This window comes from Balaenoptera physalus, assembly GCF_965194825.1.
Source record: "Balaenoptera physalus genome assembly, chromosome: 21".
In the NCBI taxonomy this organism is placed as follows: Eukaryota; Metazoa; Chordata; class Mammalia; order Artiodactyla; family Balaenopteridae; genus Balaenoptera; species Balaenoptera physalus.
In genome coordinates this window covers 20,561,695-20,585,022 of record NC_138902.1, presented here as the reverse complement: position 1 = coordinate 20,585,022, position 23,328 = coordinate 20,561,695, and the positions used below count along the sequence as shown (strand labels likewise).

General features: G+C 35.0%; 1 protein-coding gene across 9 annotated transcripts in view; it reads left to right on the top strand.

Moving 5' to 3' along the window:
- Window positions 1-23,328, top strand: part of WRN (WRN RecQ like helicase) — a 124,091-nt gene that overhangs the window by 30,440 nt on the left and 70,323 nt on the right. For 7 of the 9 annotated variants that reach the window (XM_082444595.1, XM_082444594.1, XM_082444593.1 and 4 more), the window contains exons 4-15: window positions 856-1,001; window positions 1,463-1,611; window positions 2,348-2,497; window positions 3,760-3,829; window positions 8,730-8,844; window positions 10,840-11,263; window positions 13,345-13,410; window positions 15,343-15,484; window positions 17,020-17,095; window positions 18,546-18,613; window positions 18,901-19,009; window positions 19,583-19,651. In XM_082444595.1, coding sequence (XP_082300721.1) covers window positions 856-1,001; window positions 1,463-1,611; window positions 2,348-2,497; window positions 3,760-3,829; window positions 8,730-8,844; window positions 10,840-11,263; window positions 13,345-13,410; window positions 15,343-15,484; window positions 17,020-17,095; window positions 18,546-18,613; window positions 18,901-19,009; window positions 19,583-19,651 — 1,584 coding nt within the window. Of the gene's footprint in view, window positions 1-855; window positions 1,002-1,462; window positions 1,612-2,347; window positions 2,498-3,759; window positions 3,830-4,270; window positions 7,012-8,729; window positions 8,845-10,839; window positions 11,264-13,344; window positions 13,411-15,342; window positions 15,485-17,019; window positions 17,096-18,545; window positions 18,614-18,900; window positions 19,010-19,582; window positions 19,652-23,328 lie in introns of those variants that run through there. The other 2 variants (XM_082444597.1, XM_082444598.1) reach the window with 2 other exon arrangements.

The following is a 23,328-nucleotide window of genomic DNA, read 5'->3' as shown; positions in this document are numbered from 1 at the left end:
CATATTTTTTATAATTTTCATAATTTTATATCCCCAAATATCATATACTATTACTTTGCCCATTTAGAAACTTTAAAAATAATGCTATCAAACTCTGTTTATATTCTGCCACTTGTCTTTTTCACTCAATATTTTATATTCTTGAGAATTTTTCTTTTTGGTTTGGTATATGAAGTTCTATTTAAACTTTTATATAATGTTACATTGTTTCAATATGTTACAGTTTGTTCATTCTCTTGTTGATGGAAATGTAGTGTGTCCCTTTTTGCCAGTTGGAACAGTATTGCAATGAACATTCTTAAACATTTATGTCTGTGCACATATGAGAGTTTCATATATTTATGAGAAAAACTTGTCAGTTCATGCTGTTTACACATCTTTAGCTAGATATTGTCAGTTTTTTCCAAGAGGATTTTATCAGTTTAAACATTCACCAGTATGTGAGTGGTCCCACTGGTAGATACCCTTCTCAGCATTTAATATTGTGAAGCTTTAATTTTTGTCAGTCAGGTAGATGTGAAATTGTATAGGTTCAATTTACATTCCTCTGAGTTCTATTGAGATTTTGTGTCTTCATACATGTATTTGAATTTATTGGCCATTTGGATTTCCTTTGGGGAATTGCCTGTTCCTATTTCCCTCCTTTTTTTTTTTGCCCCCACTGGATTATTTCTCTTTTTCGTACTGACTTTTCAAGGAATTTTTAATATTTTCTGAATATTCATTATCAGTTATATGTATAACAGATATCTTCTACTGTTTGTGGCTTGTCTTTTAACATTTTGAATGATGTCTTTAGTTATGTAGAAATTAAAATTTTAATGTAATTAATTTACACTATTTTTCCCCATTTAGCATGAGTGTATCTGATGGAGATGTGGTAGGATTTGACATGGAATGGCCACCAATATACAGTAAAGGGAAACTGAGCAAAGTTGCACTAATCCAGCTGTGTGTGTCAGAGAGCAAATGTTACTTGTTTCATATTTCTTCTATGTCAGGTTGGTATCTCTTTTATTTGTTTCATTTCTATATGGTTGATAATTGTATTATATCAACTTTATCCATATGAAATTAAACTCTCGAATTAACTGGTGCTTCTCTCATCACCTTATGTTTACTTAAGTATTTATGTTCTACCTGATTCACTCATATCCCTGTTTTATTTAATTTTTACATCGTCTCTGTCAAGCGTTGATATTATTCCTGTTTTAGAGAGTAGAGAACTGAAGTGTAGAGGGGCTAAATTTTAGTGACAACAGAGGTAGCATTTATGTTAGTTGTTTTTCTGTCATTTATCAATCAGGACTTTATGCTTTAGGCAAGAAAAGCAACACTCAAGTTAAGTGTGTTTCTGAATTTAAACTTAAACAGAAGTTTAAGTATAAACATAGAATGTGTAAGAAGTAGAAAATCTATCAAATTTGATAGAACCTATGGAAATAATAAAAAAATGTTACAGTTTTCCCTCAGGGATTAAAAATGTTGCTTGAAAATGAAGCAATTAAAAAGGCAGGTGTAGGAATTGAAGGAGATCAGTGGAAACTTCTACGTGACTTTGACATCAAATTGAAGAGTTTTGTGGAGCTGACAGATGTTGCCAATGAAAAGGTAGATATAATACGTATATTATTTTCACAAACAAGAAATTTTTGTTTCACAGAATGTCCCTTCTATTTTAGATTTTTTTGAAGAAATAATGTAGGCTATATAATGTTTTTGTAAAAAAGAAGTCCCCAATGAGTGTTCCATAATGAAAACCTTCAGTTCTAATCCATTGCCTTAGCAAGCAGTTTCTTTAAGCAAGCACCCTCTCCCATATTTAGTATTATTTCACTTTGTTTCATATATATGCAAATTTAAATATTGTATTTTAAGTTTATCTCTTTAATCCATCTATATCAATATCTTTTTTTTTTTTAAGAGCATAATGCAGCTCTTGTGGTATGATGCTCTTAGTGGAAGTTTGACCATCACTTCCATCACCCATATTTCACCTATTTTATTCATGTAGTCATTAAGTTAAATTCTCATATTAGCCAACTATTCATTTGGCTGAGAAGTAGAAACCCTACCAACCTATTCAGCTTTTGTCTGTGAATGATGCTTCGACAGTCCAAGAATTTTAATACCTACATTGGGGAAATTCCAGAATTAAATTCTTATAATGTGAACTGCAAATGAGGTTTTTAGTGACAGGAAATCTATTAAGGACTATCTCTGCCTTATATTTTGGTGTAACATTTCCAGCTTTATGTGTGACATGATAATTTGGTATCAGATAATTAGGAATATCTGAAAATAGAAGGAAATAATTTTTGCTGAGTTGATTTTTTATTGCTTTTAGTTGAAATGTACAGAGACCTGGAGCCTCAGTGGTTTGGTTAAACACCTCTTTGGTAAACAGCTTCTGAAAGACAAGTCTATCCGCTGCAGCAACTGGAGTAAGTTTCCCCTCACTGAGGACCAGAAACTATATGCAGCCACTGATGCTTATGTATGTACCAGACATCTTTAGACTATGATCTGTTTGTTAAACTTTATAATAAATTACTTTATAAAAGTTTTATTGTGGTAGTGGCACAAACTTAACTAAAATCTTTTAAATCAGTTTGGCATTAAAAATACTTAGGAAGAAATTTAGTGAAACTTGTAATTCTGAGTATTAATTAGCATGTACGAATCAACAGATTGTTTAATACTAGTTATTTTTATTGTCATGAAGCCAAAATAATGTCCAATTTGTATGTAAAAAAATGTGAGTTCTCTGAAAACATGGAAGGCGAATAAGCTCAGACTGAGCAAGAACAAATGGTATTGATGATGTATTTTATTATAGGCCACTACAGAATAAAAATAACTACAATACAGTTTCTATATTGAAACTGGCCTTATTTCTTATGTTTATATTTAAAATGTGGTAAAAATTTAGAAAAATTGCCTCCACAATTAGCTTTCTACTGCTGTTAGTCGGATGTATTTTCATATTTACATATTCGTACATAAGGAAATCTGGCATATATATATATATATATATATATATATATATATATATATATATATATATATATATATAGCACTATTGTTTGTTTGTTTCCAAGAAATGTATTTTATGTCCCAATGGGCTTTTTTTCCCCTTATACTTTTATTTGTAGATGAATATCTTATTGTTTACTTTTTTGCATCTGTTTTTATGAATGGAAGCTCCTTTTATTTATAAACAGAAAAAATTCAGTTTTGTGGGGAAATAGAAAGATAATTTTCCTTTATGTTCTGTTTAAAAAAATCAGAAAACTTGTTGAGAACTAGTACAAGTTCTGTAGCATTTTTATTCATGAGAAATCCGTGTGACTTGATTGTTCCTATTAACAGTAGCTAGAAGGAGGACTGTATATACACTGACTAATGGCTAATAATGAGATAATGGGGAATGGGTATCTGTAGTCAAACAGTTTTCTCTTACTTGATTGTATTTTGTTAGATTCCATTTATAAGTTATTTGATTTCATTACCTGCTCATAATATTGGACGTTAAAATGTGAAAATTTTTATTTTAAGGTGTAGACAGCTGCTTTCTGCATTCTCACAATTGGTGTGGTGAATAAATAAAGACATTTAGATCTTTGCATAACTTAATAGGTTGAATTCAGCTTTTTGGGTGCCTTGGGAATCATTGTTTTAGATTTTTGTAAAGATGGGACATGAAATTTTATTTGGTGATCTTTAGTATACTGTTTTCATTTTTTTGTTTTCCTGTAGGCTGGTTTCATCATTTATCAAAAATTAGAAAATTTGGGAGATGCTGTACAGATATTTGCTATGCATGAAGGTATGTTATGGTCTGAAAATAAAAGGTAAAATTTGAATTTGCTCATTTGTGAGGTTTATCTCCAAAAAGTATTCACACATGTGCAAAATATTTAGTATTATTACAACTTCTTGATTGTCTGAGCAGTGTTGACATTAGGATGAGGTCTATTTGGCCAAAGCTTAGGGCTTCAGGCATGTTGGTTGTAGCAAAGCAGGACTTAACTACTTTTCCTTTGTAGCATTGCTGTTCATTAGGCTTCTAGAGTTGGGTCTTAATAACATCAGTGATACAACCACCCACCTCTCAGTCTGGAGATTATACATCTTTGCTATAAATATTTGAAGCATATAAGATGCTTTATAGTGCCCTGGTTTAAATTTCTAAATTTTCTCCAGGATACGATAACTCTGCTGTTTTTCTCCAAACAGAATGGCCACTTCCTCCCTCCCTCCCTCCCTCCCTTCTTTCCTTCCAGCAGTGTCAACCTCACCTTTCTCAAATTTCCCCCATGTATATACAGACGATATTTTCAAATGACCACTTTTGGTTTGTATTATAAGTTTGTGTTTTTTCTTTTATTAAAGGATACAAGAAGATTAGAACATCAGAAAATCAAAAGATGTTTGCACGTTGTTTCTCACTTAAAATACTAGCTTATTCCCAAGATGGTAGCTAATAAACACTAAATGATATAGTAGTTAAATATATTTTTATTCATTTATTAAATATTATCCAGCCCTTTACGAATGGAGATCCAGCAGTGAACAAGACAGGCACGATCTGTTTCTTGAGAGGGAAACCTGCAACTTTATGGGGGATATAGGTGAACCAGAAACAGGCAGTGTAGGAAGATGAGGCTTATGATGTGGGAAAAAAAGGTGTTACGGTTAGCATATAGGAGACGTATCCATGCGTATTTGGAGGTATTAGAGAGTATTTTATGGAGAAAGTGATGTTTACGGCAAGACCTGAAATATGAGCAGGAGTCAGCTAGCTGAAGAGCAGAGGAGAAGTGTCCAAGGCACAGGAGATAGCAGGGGCCAAGTTTCAGAGGTAAGAGGTATCTATAGGCAACTGAAAGCAGTAAAGCATGGTGAGCTGTTGAATGTGACAGGGTGAGGGGTGTAGGAGAAGCAGAAAAAGGAAAGCAGATAGGCCATGTTAGGGGTTTACATTTCCTCCTAAGAGCTATTGAGGGCTTTAAGCACAGGAGTGACGTGAATTACATTAAAAAATACGAACTTGGACTGTAGAGCAGAAAATGGGTTCTGGAGGGCAAGGGTCACAGTGGAAAGACCTGTTAGGAGGCTCTGCCCATAATCCAAGTGAGAGGTGATGGTGACCTGGCTTGATTGGTTATATTGAGGATGGAGAGAAGTGGATAGATGCAAAAGACATTTAATAGGGCAGTAGAATGAAGAGAATTTAATGTGATGGTGTGAGCCATGTGCCAAGGATCAGTCCTGTGCTGTTGGCATGAGCAACAGCGATGAGAAACATTGCAGAGGAGGAGCAGGATTTGGGGTCGAGGAGTCATACCGTTGGTTTTAGGCATGTTAAAGGAAGGAAGCCTGCGAGCTAGCGAAATGGAGGTGGTGGCCCGTAGGCACTTAGATACCCAGCCTGTAACTCAGGGGAGAGTTTGAGTTAAAGGTAAAGAATTAGGAGTTTGAGATAAAGAAGTGGGGCTGAGAGTCTCGAGGAACTCTTAGTATTTAATGTTTGCATGGAGGAGGGGACACCAGAGGAGCTGCCATGGGCATAGAAGGAAACGAGGAGGCGGGGTGTGCAGCAGGCCAAGGAAAGAGCATGTTTTTTGTAGGAGGGTGTTATCAACTGTTTTAAATTTTCCTGGGAGTCTCAGAAGCTGAGGACTCAGAATTAGTCTTGGATTTGGCAATGTGGCAATCATTTGTAATCTTTTACTGCAGCAGCTTTGGTGCACTGGGTGACAGAAGGATATATCGAGGAGAGAGTGGTCATGGGGGCACAAAAAAGGGTCACAGGCTTGGGTACCATGAAAGTACTGTAACCGAAGCAAGAGTGGAGTAGTGGAATGATGTGGGAGAAATCACGTTTGCGTGAATAGAGGACTAAGATGTAAGGAAAGTGAGAAAGCTTGTGTAAGTAACATTTTTTTTTTAATTTAAGAAGCTTGGTTTGGAAAGGGAATATTTATTCATTTATTCATATACCATATTTGTTGGGTGTTTATTATGGGTCAGGCAGTGTACCACTTGCTGACGAAAATGCACTGAACAAAACAGACCAAACCTCTTTACTTCATGTGTCTGAGTGAGGGAATGATGCCCAAGGGGAGAACATGGAAGGCGTGAGGGGAAGAAAGAGCAGAGTGTCCGAGGGACAGTGAGTGTAACTGAGGTGAAATGAGTAAGGGTGAGAAGAATAGGAAATGAGGCCGGAGAAGTAGCTTGGGCCAGATCATTTAGGGTCTTACAGGCTGTGAACCTAACTTCATATTTTATTAATTAAAATAAATACAATGGTGAGTGATGCGAAATCCTTATAGGGTTTGGAGCAGCAGAATGATGTGATTAAATTTTTATCTTAAAAGTATTTTTCTGGACGCTGTAGGAGGGAAAGTGTTTAGGCAGGGAAGTCGGTTTGGAGGCTCTTGTAATAGTCCAGACGAGATGATAATTGTGTGGATTAGGCTGGTAGCAGCAGAGGGGGTGAGAAGCGGTAGAGGGTGTATGTATTTGCTGATGAATTCTCTGTGGGGGGTGAGATGTAGAGAGTGAGAGAACAATCAGGGTATTTTGGTTGGATCCACTGAGTGAATGGGAGGGTCAGTCACAGTGGAAAGATTATGAGGAGAGCAGATTTGAGTGAGAAAAATGTAGATTTCTGTTTTGGCCATGCTAAGTTTTAGAGGCTTATTCATATCCAAGGAGATATCTTAGTTGGAAACATGATTCTGGAGTGCGTTCAGGTGGTTGGAGATACAACTTGGCGGTCGTCAGCATACAGATGGTAGTTAAACTGGAGAAGATAAAATAGGGAGCGAGTGGAATAAAGAACAGAAGAGGCCCAAGTATTGACGTCAAGGGCACACCAACCTCTAGCGGTCAGGAAGATGAGGTGCATGCAGCAAAGAGGCCTGTGAAGGGGCAGTGATGGAGGAGGAAACACAGGAGGGTGGTGTTCAGAAGCCAGCGAAGAAAATGTTGTGAGTCCGAGTAAGTCATCTGTTTTCAGTGCCTCTGAGAATTTGAGTGAGATGAGCAACTAGGATTAACCGTTATATTTGACTGTGTGGAGGCCGTCGGTAACCTTTCTAAAAGCAGCTTTTGGAAGAAGCTTAGTGGGAGTCAGTTTAGGAGAAAATGGAATTAGAAAATTTGAAGACAGTGAGTATGGACAATCCTTTCTTTCAAGGAACTTTGCTGTAAATGGGAGTAGTGATACGAATGCAGACTAATCAGCAGATTGGTGGGGGAAGACGAGATAATTCTCATTGTTGTTTCTGTTTTCTTAATGAAGGAAGAAGTGAAGTTGTTCTCTGAGTAAAAGGAGGGACAGGCAGGTGTTGGGGGCTTGAAGAGCGAGAAAGAGGGATGAAATAGTCATCTTGAGAGTGGGAGAGTGGGAAATGTAGAATAACTAGCAGTCATTACTTAGGGTTCGTCGAGGTCTGTGCATGAATTTAAAGCAAAGTGTCATAATCATAATTGTGTTTTATTTTCAACTATATTCAACTGTTTGGGTATAGGCATCAAGAAGGTTAAAAAAAGTGGGTTTAATTAGAGTAGTGTTTTGCCATAGAAGAAGGAAGGAGCAAAAGAGTTGAGTCCACAGGAAGGAATGATTAATATGGGTAAGGAAGGACCGTAAGACATGGGTGATGGGGGGAGTGACAAGGGTAATGGGTAAGGAAAAGGCGGTAGGTCAGTGGACTTGGTTCTGAAAGTGTGAAAGAATTGTTGTATTGGGGAAAGCGTGTTGGAAGGAAAGATAGCATGCAGGTGTTCTCAGTATGGAATGCTTGTAATTGAAGTTTGGAAATGGTGACTTTACTGGCGATTGTAAGATCAAGGGTATGGTTATGGAAAGGAGTGGCTGAGGTCAGTTGAGGAAAAGATGGTTGGAAATGGAGGGAATGAGGAACTGAAAAGGCCATACTCTTAGGTGGCCAGGAATTATCAAGTTACCTGTGAATGTTGAAGTTACCAGGAATTATCACAGGAGTAGTAGGGAAGGAAGAGACAGTGAACCAGGCGCTGAAATCTTCAATGAATGATGTAATTGTGAGATCACAGGATAACTGCAGCAAGCAGGAGTAGCTAATGGTGTATCCTATGTCCAGTGCTTCAGAGGAGCCGGGTGGACTTGTAAAGGACACAAGAAGTGGTGATGAAGAGTAAGAAATTCTAAGCGGGGGAAGGGTTTGGGAAAGGTGGGCAGGTTTTGTGGTGTTGATGGAGACCCATCAGACAGAATGAAGCTGCGAGTTTGGAAGATGATCACTGATTAGAAAGGCTTGCATTTTATTTTGTGATGACTGGTAGTGAGGGCAGTGAGGAATGGCTGTCGGGTAAGGTTGTTTACCAAACTGTATTTAGTACGTAGCCTCCCATGTGGTGTTATATTGGTTTCTGATTTTGAAATAGTGCAGATGGGTTCCGAGTCTCATTTCTGCCTTCACCTTCTGCCTAGGTTGATAACCACTGGGTTGTAATATGTATGAATGCAGATTGCTTAGAATTTAGTCTAAAATTTTAAAGAGCAAAAATTTGGAAGGGAAATAAAGTGACTGAGGTGATTTGGAGATAGGTTAAGGAAGTCTTTTTGCTGGAATTCATTTAAAGAAACAAAATGAAAATTTAAGCCCTAATACTGTTTAAATAAATATCTCTGCTTTGTAGTTTGAAAATTAGTACTGATTCTTTTGTTCCAGAGGAAGAAGTACTACCTAGTGACGTGAAGAAACAATTGACTTCCGTCTCCGAGGAGATGATGGATCTGGCTCAGCATCTTCCTGTTACTTTCGAAAAACTGGAAAATCCACAGAGGTTAAATATTTCTCTTTTTATCAATTCTGTTTGTTCTTATTGCATTTTCCTATATATAGTGAAGAATTACTGTTCATTAGGGTAGACTCATGCTTGCATACATGCACACAGACTGATGTATACATTTGAGAAATATCTTTCCAATTGTTAAATTGTGCACAAAAAGTTTGAGGCTTTTCTGTCTACTTTGTAGGATGTTTTATGAAGCAAAGCAAAATAAAACTCCTAAGTTCACATGAAGGAAAATATTGAAGATTCAAAGTTGTCTCTTTCTTTCTGTTTATGCTCATTTTTCATTTAATTATATTAAATAATATGTTTCAGGTTTGGTGACTTGAAATTTCAAGTTTCAAATTTCAATTTCAAGTTTGGTTACTTGAAATCTATAAATAAAAGCAACTTTTAGTAGCCTCATTTTTCTGGTTATTAAGTGGTTATTATATAAAGAAGTCTACCTAATCAGCAGACTGTTAAAACAAGAGACATTTAGATTTTAAAGACTATTTTATAGCCGAAGCATTAGATAACTTGAGATATTTGGATTAACAGACATTGGGCTACTGGTGCCCAGCAGCTGATTCTTCTTGGAATCAGGCCTGGCTCTGTCCTTAATTGCTGAATGACTCCCTTGTTAAACCTCTAGAGGCAGGAGTGCTCTTGAACAGTGATTGATTATAATGTGGTAATAAAATTTTGAGGCCAAAATCCTTTGTATGAATGTGAAGCAGTTAGTTGAAATAGAATTCTGACTCTGACAAAACGCAATGTTAATGTATTCTTTTTTGGATGAGATTTGTGATTGATTTTGATGGATTTCAAAGTATGAGATAGAAATTCAGCTCTTTTTCAAAGTGATTTTCCCCCTAGCAATTTGTTTCAGTAGTTTTTATGTAACTTTGAGAATTTCTGAAAGAAATAACTGTCAACTGGGGAAAGGTACTAATAAAGCTATTTCATATTCATTTTTACATTTTTCCCTCCATGGAAGAAGAAAAATCACCATTTACATGAAAAATTACTGTTCACATGCATTTCAGATTTTTTCTAGGAATTAGAATATCTATTGAATGTAAATTACATGTGCTTAATGCTTTGCTTTGTAATATCAAAGCTAAGTAGTTTTCTTAAAATTTGAGAATGGGGAATACTGGATTCATTTTTTTAAAAAAAAGATTTATTATTTATTTATTTATTTCTGGCTGTGCCGGGTCTTAGTTGCGGCATGTGGGCTCTTTGCTGCGGTGCACGAGTTTCTCTCTAGTTGAGGTGCACGAGCTCAGTAGTTGTGATGCACGGGCCCAGCTGCCCCGCAGCATGTGAGATCTTAGTTCCCTGACCAGGGATCGAACCTGCATCCCCCGCTTTTGGAAGGTGGATTCCTTACCACTGGACCACCAGGGAAGTCCCTGGATTCATTTTTAATATAGGTAGATCTTGTAAAGTTTTAGTGTCAAAACAAAAACTAGTTAAATCTCTTATTTCAGGTTCTTTGTAAAAGTCTCCGGTATTACTTCACTTATTTAGATTACACTTCTAAACCAGGGGAGAACAAAAAAGGCCCCTGAACAGCCAAAATACATGCCATAAACATGAATTCAAGTTCACTTAACTGCACTTCCAGTGGACTGCGTGAGGCCACATTCAGAGCATATTTGCTTTTCATTTATAAATACAGTTTGACAGGCTTAGATATCTGCTTAACATGAAAATCAGGTATGGATAAGGAATGACACCATAAACAATTAGTTTGGGACCAAACACTACTGACACTTTAGTAAGCATGCAAGTCAGCTGTTGAATGTAGAAGTACCTTGCTGTACTAGAGAGTAGCCCAGAAGCTATAAGCATATAGGGTATAGGTATTAGGGTATGAAGAGCATCTTTAATCCAGTGTGTCCTTTAAGTGAAGATCTTCTTCCTTGAAAAAGCATTAAAACTTGTCCTTAGAGTTAACACAATTAAAGTTGAACTCACCTTTCTTAAAATTTTTTTTAGGGTTTCTGTACTATTGAAGGATATTTCAGAAAATCTGTATTCATTGAGGAAGATGATACTTGGTTCTACTGAGAATGAACTGAGGCCCAGCAGTAATTTTCACTTATTATCGTTGGAAGAGCCCACTGCTGGTGAAGTACAACAGAAACAAATTAGAGAACATAAAATTTTTACTAACGTTGAAGATGAAGCATGGGACACAACACCTGATAATTTAATTAAACATGATGGAGAAAATGTACTTGCAAACGAAGTAAAACAAGAAGAAGATGGATTTGAAGATGGACTTGAAGATAATGAGTTGGAAGAGACTCCAGAAATAGCTTGTTTCATGTCATTAGATATTACAGAAGATGAACTCCAACGTTTGGAACAACAGGCTCAGGAAAAACATCTTGGTGATGTTACTTGCAAATCTCCTGAGGTACTAAATACAGTAAAGAGAAAACAGTTTTCATTCATGGTAGTGGTTGGCTGATTTTTTCTGTAGAGGGGCAGATAGTAAATATTTCAGGTTTTGCAGACCACACAGTTTCTGTTGTTAACTGCCCAGTTCTGCCAATTCAGTGTGAAAGCAGCTATAGACAAATAGCCTGTCTGCGTTTCAGTAAAACTTTATTTACAAAAGCAAAAAGTGGGCTGGGTTTGCTACTCCTGACTTACTATAATAAGCAGCATTTTATAGTGGAAAGATTTTTAGTGTCAATACACATTTGTTATAATTTGCTAAGCATTTCTCCTACCTAATATATACCTCTTCTTTTTGTGGATTCCCTACATATCTACTAGGGATTCTCTTCCAAACTTGAATTTTGAGAGTAGTTTTTTATTTCTTCATATGGGTTTTCTTTACTTGATAGTCTGAGAGGGTTTCTAATAAACTGATGTTTTTGCTTGACACTAACCTTTACTGTCATCTAGAGTCAGAAACCTACATTTTTTTCTTGATGGATTATTGTTAAACATTCTGTATTTTCTCTCAACTTCATGTTTAGGTTTCTAATTATTATGTTCCGATTTGATTAGTTTAATTTGTGAGATTATGTTTTTCTATTGGCTAACTTAAGCATATTTTTTGAAATAGTAAAGTTGTATTAGAGGAAGCATTGTGTTTCTTTTATTGTAAAGACAAAAGAGACATCATATAGCTGTATACTTTTTACCTCATTTGTTTTTCATTAATTAAAAAAATTACCTATGTTGCTTATATTTGGTAGAATTTTATACATTTTCTTTTATAATAACTAAGTTTTAAGTTTTTAAAATTAGATTTGAAAGTCATTTAATAGGATTATTTCCTCAGTTTTCTAATGACAGAGTCTCAGTATTTCTCTGTGTTTGGTAACTATATTAGTAATCACTTCTATCCGTATATGAATGCACTTTATTTTAACATTGTTTTCAAACTGTTTTCATACCAACCATTTGTAAAGCACACTCTTCTTTTGGGGAATATCTTTTGCTAATATCTGCATTACCTTTTGATTTTCTAGAAATTTTGTATTAGGTATTTACTTTAAAGTGATACGTTTCATACAGTGGCATAGAATTGTGATCAGGATTTCATGATCTGACTCACATCTTTTACCCCAATTATTGCCATTGTTTATTGTGTAATAATTATTAGCATTTAAAAAATTCATTAAAGACCCACACAGCAAATAAATAAATAATGATTTAAAAAATAAAATATTTTTTCTTTCCTTGTATAAAACTTTAAAATCTTTTTTAAAGCTTAATTTTTGCAGGTTAATTAAGGCCGTACTTCCTTTTCCTACTTCCAATTTAAAGATTAGCCTTTTTTTGGGGTCCTTCTGTATTTTTTTTGTGGGTTTCTTTTGTACAGGTTTCTATCCTTGGACACCTGCTTCGTGGGGATTGCCATGTTATTGTAGTTTCGTCATAACCAGGTATTGGCAATAGCTGAATAAATAACTTATCTGACCCTGTTTTTCAAACACCTGTAGATGCTATTTGCAAAATAACAATATTTAAAGGTATTATTACAATCATAGTAGCTTTTTTTTATCTTTTAAAAATCAGTGGCTATAAGAGAACAACTGTAGTTCCTGGCTTTGTACAGAATTTTTCAAGATTGCAAAGAGGTTCTTGTACTCAAAAAGTTTGGGAAACACAGTTTGAGATTTTTTTAACCATAGGTGAGCTTGTCACTGTACTCTCATTTAGAGAGTGTGGGCTTTATTTCATGTCTGTTTGTCTATCTTGTTTATCTTTCCAATTATATTTCTTTTTTTCTCTTTTTACTTGGTTCTTTGTTTCTTTCTTTGTTTCTATGTTTATTCCTCCCTACCATCCTCTCTCCCTTCCTGTCTATCTACCTGTCATATAAACATATAAATATATATTATAAATTTATTTATTAGAGAAGAATAGGAAGTAGTCTAAAGTTATTTAGCATATAGGGACTTTATTTCGTGGAAAAGAGGGTATGGAGTCAATTATACTGGAAATTAATGTTTGAAATTTTTTTTTTTGTCTTCCAAGGATAACGAAGAGGATATATCTTATGTAATTGAGAGTGATGAAGATTTAGAAATGGAGATGCTTAAGGTATGTTCAACATTATGCAAAATTACTTCCAGTTGTTTCCAAGGGACATTAATTAAGTAAAATATTGCCTAATTCTAAACTGGTCCCACCACAGTGAGATTGCTATCACTTATGTAACATTAGATTTTGTTTTCCATTTCATATTTCTTTATACCTTGGTATGGTCTATGAATAATGTAGTAGTAGTATACTAATTTTTACATACTAGAAAACATAGAAGTATGTTTTTTGTTCCCTCTTAGGTCACTTACTTTTAATCTTTTCCTGGAACATGGGTAGTGATTCAGCTCTCCAGTATTGAAACAGGTTTCTCTTTCTTCCCATCCATGTGTATCCACTTTTATTTGGAAGTTCTGTTTTTATACATTCCATATTCTTCTTTACTTCCTTTGGTTTTATTTGCTGTTTCCTATTGTATATAATTTTCTAATGTTTTAATTGGTTCAGTTTTCCCCTATTTTGTTATCAGAGTTGAAAATATCATTTTATAATTTATGTATTTTCTACTTCACCTGACCTCTGGTTTCTTTGTCAGGTCTTATGAATCAAGGATGGAAAATTAGAAAGAAAAACCTAAATTTTGCTAAATTAAGTGAAACATGAAGAAAAACACAGAAGTTCACCATTATGCATCCTTGTTAGTCCTCATCTTTAGGTTGATGTGATTTTTCTTTTTATGAAATGGGATTAAGTTCCTGATTCTTTAATTTTGAGGCAGTGTAGTGGGTAGTGATAGGAATGTGGATTCTGAATGTAAATGTGGGTTCAAATTCTAGCTTCTCCCTTTATTAGCTGTGTGACTTTGGGCAAGTTTCTTAGCTTTTTGATACTCAATTAACAGTCATATTTATTATTGAGGTGTTACTTTTGAAGAGTTTACTAAAGAGCCTGGCATTTCCTAAGTGTTTACAATAAACATTAGCTAACAATAATAAAAGAATGTACATACTAAATCATATTCCTTTAGTGATGAGCCGTTTCTCCGAGGAGTGCTGTTAAAGTAGTGCGTTTATAGCGTAGTTGTGGACTTTCACAAATGTATATTATATATTGAACCTCTTAGAAGACAACTTGGGTGCCCATATGAGAGAACTTTACTTCCAAAATGCTTTTCTAAGTCTGTTTGTTGACTTGAATGAAAAATCAGGAAGAAAATCACTTGTTTTTCCTTTTGTAGGCCTGAAATTAATACACTTCTAAAAAAACCTTGAAAGTCAAACTTACTAAATGGAAGGTTTAATATAAAGAGAAAATGAGAACTGTGGTTTAATAATTCTTCCTGTTACTTCTCAGTTAGAAATTTTACAGATGAAACAAATTTTAAAATATCCTTAGATTTGTTAAATAGATAACCTTCATTTAGGAGAAGAAATCAGGTATCAAGCCAAAATGAAAACAGATAAACTTTATTTCACATTTGTAATATTCCTTTCCTAAAATTATTTCAATCTTTTTGTTGTTGTTGTTTTGACAAGTCCAAAAACACATTTATTGTTTGCTTATAGTTTAAACCTTATGCTTACTCAAAAAGAATGTGACTGACACATGATATAGAGAAACTCATTACAAAAATAACATTAAAACCCACATTTACCACTTGGGAATTGAAAGCATTGAAATATGATAAAGAAAAAAATGTTTTAAATAATCTAAATTCAAAATTTATGGTAACTTTCCCTGGGGGCAGTTCATTATATGGTATTAATGAACCCTGTTTATGCTGGCAGTATTCCTCTTTGGCCTTGTGCCTTAGAAACCATTCTTGAGCACATATTTAAACTGGAGCACACATGTTCTTTTGTGGTATTGCTTGCACATCTGCCAGCTTTGAACAAAATTGTAGGCTCTGTTAATAATACTCCTTTTGTGTTTGCTGAAAAAGATACAACACTGTCAATGATTTTGCTTTTAAAAATTCTTTTAAACGTTCAGTCTTTAGAAAACCTAAATAGTAGCACAGTAGATCCAAATCATTCAGAATGCATAGAAATGGAAAGAAATCTGGGTCTTCCTTCTGAAGAAGAAGATGAAGATGAGAATGAAGCTATTGAAGAGGAAGAAGTTGTTGATGAAGGTAAGCCCTGTAATATGTTTGAAATGACTCATCTCTGATACCTAGCACTGATTTTAATTTAGGGTCCAGGTTTTAAACATTTTGGAGGTCAATGATTTTGTGGCATGTAGTTAATTAGGTCCTAGAAACTTGTCATTAAATCCCTTAGTGCTTTGGTCTTCATAAAGCACAATGTTACTGTTTAGAAGAGTAAAGTAATAGAAGTGTTGTGTCATTTGGTGAACATGGTGATGTGAAACTTTTCATCCTAAATTTTATATTTTGTCTGTCAAAATCATTAATAAGAAATCATAAATTAATTACTTATATTAAACATTATTGTAAATGGCATAGGTACACAGTGTCTGTCCTTCAGGAGCTTATTACTTAAAATAAGTGACACAGTGTCATATAGCAAAATGGACTAATTTTCATCCTGTATATGCAAACTCTAGTAAAGAATCCACTAAGTGAATCTTCTGTCATTTAAGTGATATGGTATTCATTATGACAAGCTGTGGGTGTCTTCTCATAGAGTAGAACTCTCTAGAGCTAGATTTCATCAATGTTAAAATGTGGAAAATTTAAAATGATTTTGTAGATGGAAATATAGGAAAATGTTGAAAAAGGTTTTTTCCTATGTTTTCTTGTATTAAATATGGACAAATATTCATTTGTTTAAAAATGAATTATCTTGATTCTTGGCTTTGCTCTTTCTCGGCCCCTCATGAACCCTTCAACCTGAGGAAAAAATGAAAATCAGTGGGGTAAAATTAATGTCATTCCATTCTGCTATGCAGTTGGAATTTTGGTCAAAGATTTGGTGGAGTGGTAATTAAAATGAAGATCTTGTTTTATCTATAGATGTATTTGTGACAGTGATGTAATTTCTACTTACTATTGATTGAAAGTTGGTTATATTATAAAATTTGGATTGGCGTTTTGCTTGTCATTGTTGGCTCTAAATGTTAGTTTTTTTTGTTTGCTTTTTTTAAAGTATGCTTTTTTTTTTTTAATTTTTATTTATTATTTATTTTTTGCTGTGTTGGGTCTTCGTTTCTGTGCGAGGGCTTTCTCTCTAGTTGCGGCAAGTGGGGGCCACTCTTCATCACGGTGCGCGGGCCTCTCACCATCGCGGCCGCCCCTGTTGCGGAGCACAGGCTCCAGACGCGCAGGCTCAATAGTTGTGGCTCACGGGCCCAGTTGCTCCGTGGCATGTGGGATCTTCCCAGACCAGGGCTCGAACCCATGTCCCCTGCATTGGCAGGCAGATTCTCAACCACTGCGCCACCAGGGAAGCCCCAAAACATTGTTTTTTTACGGGGCTGGCAAACTGAATCACAACAAAGTTCTAATCCTTAGTATTAGGTAATTAATCAAAGGGTTTACCTGGACTCATGACTGGTACCCAGAGGACAAAATTGGGTGGATTTAAAAGACAACAGTGACCTTTGGTACCTACCACTATATTCTTTAAAAGAAGTCAATGAAATAAAACTTACTCCCTCTCACTTTGTGTACTTCTATTTTAACATAAATGCCCATTTTATTTTAAGACTGTTGGTTACCAGGACCTACTGCAAAGCAAATTAATTGCCTCAAGACCTACTTTGGCCATTCTAGTTTTAAGCCGTGAGTATAATCTCAGTTAATTAAATTGCATATTTACTGTTTTCTTCACAAAGGAAAAAAGGCAAATAATCCATCCATTTAACAGTAAAAGTACAACTTCATTATAGTTTATACATGCCACACTATATTTTTTCTAAGTGACTACAAAATTATTTTGAAGTAATATTTATGTGAAAGTCATATCTGCAGATTGTTTTTATAAGTGTGGAAAATGGTTTTCCTTACTATAGAGAGTTCTGGGTAGAGACATTAATAAATTAATCTTAATTTAATGCTGACTTGTATTTTATTATATACGTATCTATGTGCCTGTTTTGTGCATCTCATTGTCCAAAGCATGTTGTTGTAATAGAAATTCATGAGACACTAGTTTGAAAAACAGTGATAATCATATCAGTTTGAACATATTCAAAGGTATTTACATCCAGGGGGGCACATTTATAAGTATTAAAATGAGAGGAATACAAATGAGATGAAGAACAAGTGAAGTTGAATAAAGCTAATAAGAATGTAAAACTCTAGACTGTATTTTTTCTATTCTGGGAATTTAAAATTTAATCCATGGAAGCATTTCTTTCATTTTTCCTTTTGATCTTAAAAAGTTAAAAAAAAAATTAAACTATGTCCTACACATAGAAAAATGCACATAAATGTACATATCAGTGAATTTAAGATCACCTTTCCAACTGATTTTTCCCTCAACATTTTATTAAAAGAAATTTCAAAGATACATTAGAGTTGTTATTTTTTTACTATGAATAGTTGTATATTCACCATTAATTCACTATTAACATTTTATTATACTTGCTTTATTATATATTGATTTTTCTCTCTATCCACTTTTTAATCCATTCAATTTTTAAAATGCATCTCAAGGTAAATTGTAGACATCCTTACACTTCCCCCTAATTACTTTAGCATGTAAATGATTAACTATAGTTAAATATTTATTTACTTATTTTATTTTTTTACTTTTGAGCTAAAATTACATATAAGGAAATGGTTAAACCTTAGGTGTTTAACGTTTGCAAATCTTAAGTGTACATGTAACCTAAACCCTTTTAAAAGTATGGAACATTACAATCACTCCAAAAAGTTCCCTCATTTCCCTTCTTGGTCAATCCTTTCACCTAGAGCATTTCTCTTATTTATTTTAAATCAGTGACTCTGTTGGATATCTAGGATGAAGCTGGAATTTATGTTATACTTTAGCTATACGTAATAAAATTTAATACAAATATGAACAGAAGTCCTAGTTGTTCAGTCAGCTTGAATGGGAGGTTGGTCAAATGGGGCTTTTGTTTTCAAGTTCCACGGTTCATATATTTTTATTGAAGCTCAAAAATGTAAACAAAATTCTGGAGGAAGTGAAAAAATTAAATGGATTTCAACTTGTCCATTGGGTTTCTTGTTAGTAAAACAGAGCAGCTTTTTGCTTTCCATCTTCCAGGGTTCAGTGGAAAGTGATTCATTCTGTACTGGAAGAAAGAAGAGATAATGTTGTTGTCATGGCAACTGGTAAGTTGTACTTAAGCAAGTAATCTAATCCTTTAAAAAATAAAACTTCAAGGTTTTGACATGCTTAGTCTTTCCATAAACTCTCAAAATACAAATATGTATACAAATGGTGTAAAATATAGAAGAGAGTGAGCTGAGGGTAGATGCTCAAATTTATGCATGAATTAACCCTTAGGAAGGTAGCACATTAGTAGTGACTGTTCATCTCATACAAGTACATCGTAAGAAGAAATCAAAGTACCAAGGATTTAGTTTTATTTGTCTGAATGTATTATTTTTATTTTAAGGGTATGGAAAGAGTTTGTGCTTCCAGTATCCACCTGTTTATGTAGGCGGGATTGGCCTTGTCATCTCTCCCCTTATTTCTTTGATGGAAGACCAAGTGCTCCAGCTTGAGTGAGTCATGCTTTCATTGCCACATTACCACCCTTTGTTTTTCCTCCTGTGAAGGAAATATTTGATTTATCATGTATGTTAAAATCTAGTTCGCAGTAACGCATTGCTAAAAGTGTTGCTTTGTCTTTATTAGTAATAAATGACACTTTAGTGGAAGAGCTTATCTTCTTTCTTGAGTTCTCTGTAATTCAAGGCTACCAGATGGCCCTGAAAAAATTTTTTAAAAAGCAAATTTTATGCCAGTTTACACTACATATCACAAAATTCTTTTCTCTTTTGGTTACCCTTCTTTAGCCTAGTGTGAAGTATATACATGGACGTGTAGTTTTTAGTTGTGAAAAATTTTTAATTTCTTTAATCTGAGGCTGCAGTCTTTTTGGAAAACCCACCTTAACAGCCTGTCTTCTAATACAGCCTTTGAAGGAATTTATTTATCAAATTAGTGAGTTACAAAAAGAAATTGCAAAGACGAGGATGTACATCTTTATATTTCTTTGTTCTTTCTCACTTAAAAATGAAGGTGATATTTGTAGTGTGCACATGGTTCCAGAATATTTGTTTTTCTTCTTACAGAATGTCCAACATTCCAGCTTGCTTTCTTGGATCAGCACAGTCAAAAAATGTTCTAGAGGATATTAAATTGTAAGTAATTTATATGATTTCTGATCATGTGGTCAAGTGTCTGTGGTATGTGGGAAAATTTTGTACACAAAAAATTTTTATTTAATGCATGGGCAAAATATCCATAATTTAAAAATATACTTCCTTTTTATAGTATATTTATGGAACTGTTAATTTAAAAATCTTTCAAACTCAAAGAAATCTGTTATGTTCAGTTCTTGGACTGGAAGGCTAGCATTATTATGATAGAATCATAAAATTTTGTTTTGGAAGAGAACTTGGAGAGTATCTAGTATTGTCTCATTTCACAGATGAGGAAACTGAGGCCCAGAGAAAAGAATTTGCCCAAAGTCACCTAATGAATTAATGGCTGAGTGGGGACTGGTTTCTAGATCTCTTGCCCCACCAATCCTGTCATGACATAATTCCTAACAAGAATAATGTCTCAGGCACACAGAGGTGTGTGTATATAGGTATTAACATGTATATGCATATATATTAATACACATTCACACACACATACATTTACTGAGTTTTAATAAATGCATACAAATATGTAACCTAAACTCCTAGCCAGATATAGAATATTACTGTCACTCCAGAGAGTTCCTTCATGTTCCATCCCAGTCTGTCCTTCTTTTCACCATCCTAAAGTGAACCACTGTTTTAATTTTTTCTACCATGCTTTTGTCTGTTATAGAACTTCGTATAAATGAAGTCATACAATGGGAACTCTTTTAAGATTTCTTTCCTTCAGCATCATGTTTTGACAGTTCCCCATGTTCTTGCATGTATCAGTAGTTTAAAAAAAAAAAAATCAGTGGTATTTTATTATATGAAATTACCACAGTTGTGTTTTCATTTCCTTATTGATGGACACTTAAGCTGTTTCTAGTTTTGGAAAATTACTAATCTGCTATGAACATTCCTATATATCTTTTTATTTTATTTCTTTATTTTTATTTTTTATTTTATTTTTGGCTGCATTGGGTCTTTGTTGCTGTGCGCAGGCTTTCTCTAGTTGCGGTGAGCGGGGGCTACTCTTCGTTGTGGTGTGTGGGCTTCTCATTGTGGTGGCTTCTCTTGTTGAGGAGCACAGGCTTTAGGCGCACGGGCTTCAGTAGTTGTGGCACGTGGGCTCAGTAGTTGTGGCTCACGGGCTCTAGAGCTCAGGCTCAGTAGTTGTGGCGCATGGACTTAGTTGCTCCACGGCATGTGGGATCTTCCCAGACCAGGGTTCAAACCCATGTCCCCTGCATTGGCAGGTGGATTCTTAACCACTGTGCCACCAGGGAAGTCCCAGTGTATACAGATTTTTGTATGGACATATATTCTCATGTCATTGGTATAAACCAAGGAGTGGAATGACTGGGTCATGTAGTGGATATATGTTTAACCTTTTTATTCTAATTGAGGTAAATCTACAGAATATAATATTCACCATTTTAATTATTTTCAAAGTGTACAGTTCAGTGGCTTTTAGTACATTCACAATGTTGTACAACCATCACCACTATCTAATTCCAGAACATTTTCAGAACCCACCCCCAAAACCTCCATGTCATGAAGCAGTCACTCCCTATTGTCCTCTCCTTCACTCCTTTCCAGTCACTAATCTTTCTGTCTCAATGATTTGCCTATTTTGGACGTTTCATATAAATGGGCTCATACAGGATGTGGCCTTATGTGTCTGGCTTCTTTCACTTAGTGTAATGTTATCAGTACTTCATTTCTTTTTGTGGATGAATAATATTCCATTGTATGGACATAACATATTTTATTTATTCATTCATCAGAGCTGGACATTTAGGTTGTTTCTACTTTTTGGCTGTTATGAATAATGGTACTATGGATATTTGTGTATAAGTTTTTATGGGAACATATGTTTTCAGTTCTTCTGTGTACATGCCTAGGAGTAGGATTGCTGAGTCATATGATAAGTCTGTGTTAACTTTTTGAGAAACTGCCAGACTTTTTTGAGAGTGGTTGTACCATTTCACATTCCCACCAGCAGTGTCTTAGAGTTCCAATTCCTCCCCATCTCTGCCATCACTTGGTATGGCCAGTCTTTAAATTTAGCCATTCTAATAGGATGTCAGTGTGTTTTTTTTTTTTTTTTTTTTTATTGCTCGATTTGGTTTCCTGATATTTCGCTTAAGATTTTTACATCTATGTTCGTGAGAGATAAGTCTGAAATTTACTTTTGTAATATTTTTGTCAGATTTTTTTTTAGAAATTCACATTCTTTTCTATTTATTTATTTATTTATTTATTTATTTATGACTGTGTTGAGTCTTTGTCTCTGTGCGAGGGCTTTCTCCAGTTGCAGCAAGCGGGGACCACTCTTCATCGCGGTGCGCAGGCCTCTCACCATCGCGGCCCCTCCTGTTGCGGAGCACAGGCTCCAGACGCGCAGGCTCAGCAATTGTGGCTCACGGGCCCAGTTGCTCCGTGGCATGTGGGATCTTCCCAGACAGACAAGGGCTCGAACCCGTGTCCCCTGCATTGGCAGGCAGATTCTCAACCACTGTGCCACCAGGGAAGCCCCGTCAGTGTGTTTTTAATTTGCATTTCCTTAATGACTAATGATGTTGAGCATCTTTTCATATACTTATTAGCCATCTGTATATCTTTGAGGAAGTGTTTATTTACATCTTTTGCCTATTCCTTATTGTTGTTTTTTTCTTATGAATTTTGATAGTCATTTTTATATTCTGAATATAAATCCTTCATTTGGTATATGGTTGGCAAACATCTCTTAGTTTATGATTTCTCTTTTCATTCTCTTAACAGTTCCTTTAAAGAGCATCACTTTTTCATTTTTATAACGTCCAGTTTGTCAATTTGTTGTTTTATGAATTTTGCTTTTGCTGTTGCTTTTTGGTGCCTCACTCATGATCACAAATATTTTCTTTTTTATTTCCTTCTAAAAATGTTATAGTTTTATGTTTTACATTTAGATCTATGACCCATTTTGTGTACATTTTGTATATTGTACCAGGTATTGATTACAATTCTTTTTTTTTTTTTGCATAGGCATATCCATTTCTTCCAGCTCCATTTGTTGAAAAGACTATCCTTTCTGCACTGTATTTCTTTTTTTTTTTAACTTTTTAAAAAAAATTAATTAATTAATTTATTTATTTTTGGCTGTGTTGGGTCTTCGTTTCTGTGCGAGGGCTTTCTCTAGTTGCGGCAAGCGGGGGCCACTCTTCATCGCGGTGCGCGGGCCTCTCACTATCGCGGCCTCTCTTGTTGCGGAGCACAGGCTCCAGACGCGCAGGCTTAGTAGTTGTGGCTCACGGGCCTAGTTGCTCCGCGGCATGTGGGATCTTCCCAGACCAGGGCTCGAACCCGTGTCCCTTGCAATGGCAGGCAGATTCTCAACCACTGCGCCACCAGGGAAGCCCTGCACTGTATTTCTTTTGCACCTTTGTGAAAAATAAATTGACTAAATATATGTGGGTTTATTGCTACACTCTTTATTTTCTGTTCTATCAATCTGTTTGTCTGCCTGGATTGGTGTCTTGAGTACTATAGCTTTATAATAAGCCTTGAAATAGGTAGTACAAGTCTTCCACGTTTGTTCTTTCAGAAATTTTTTGTTTTTGTTTTTGGTCTATTCTAGGTCCTTTGTATTTCCATAAGTATTTCAATATCACCTTTTCAATTAAAATGCCAGCTGGGATTTGATTGGG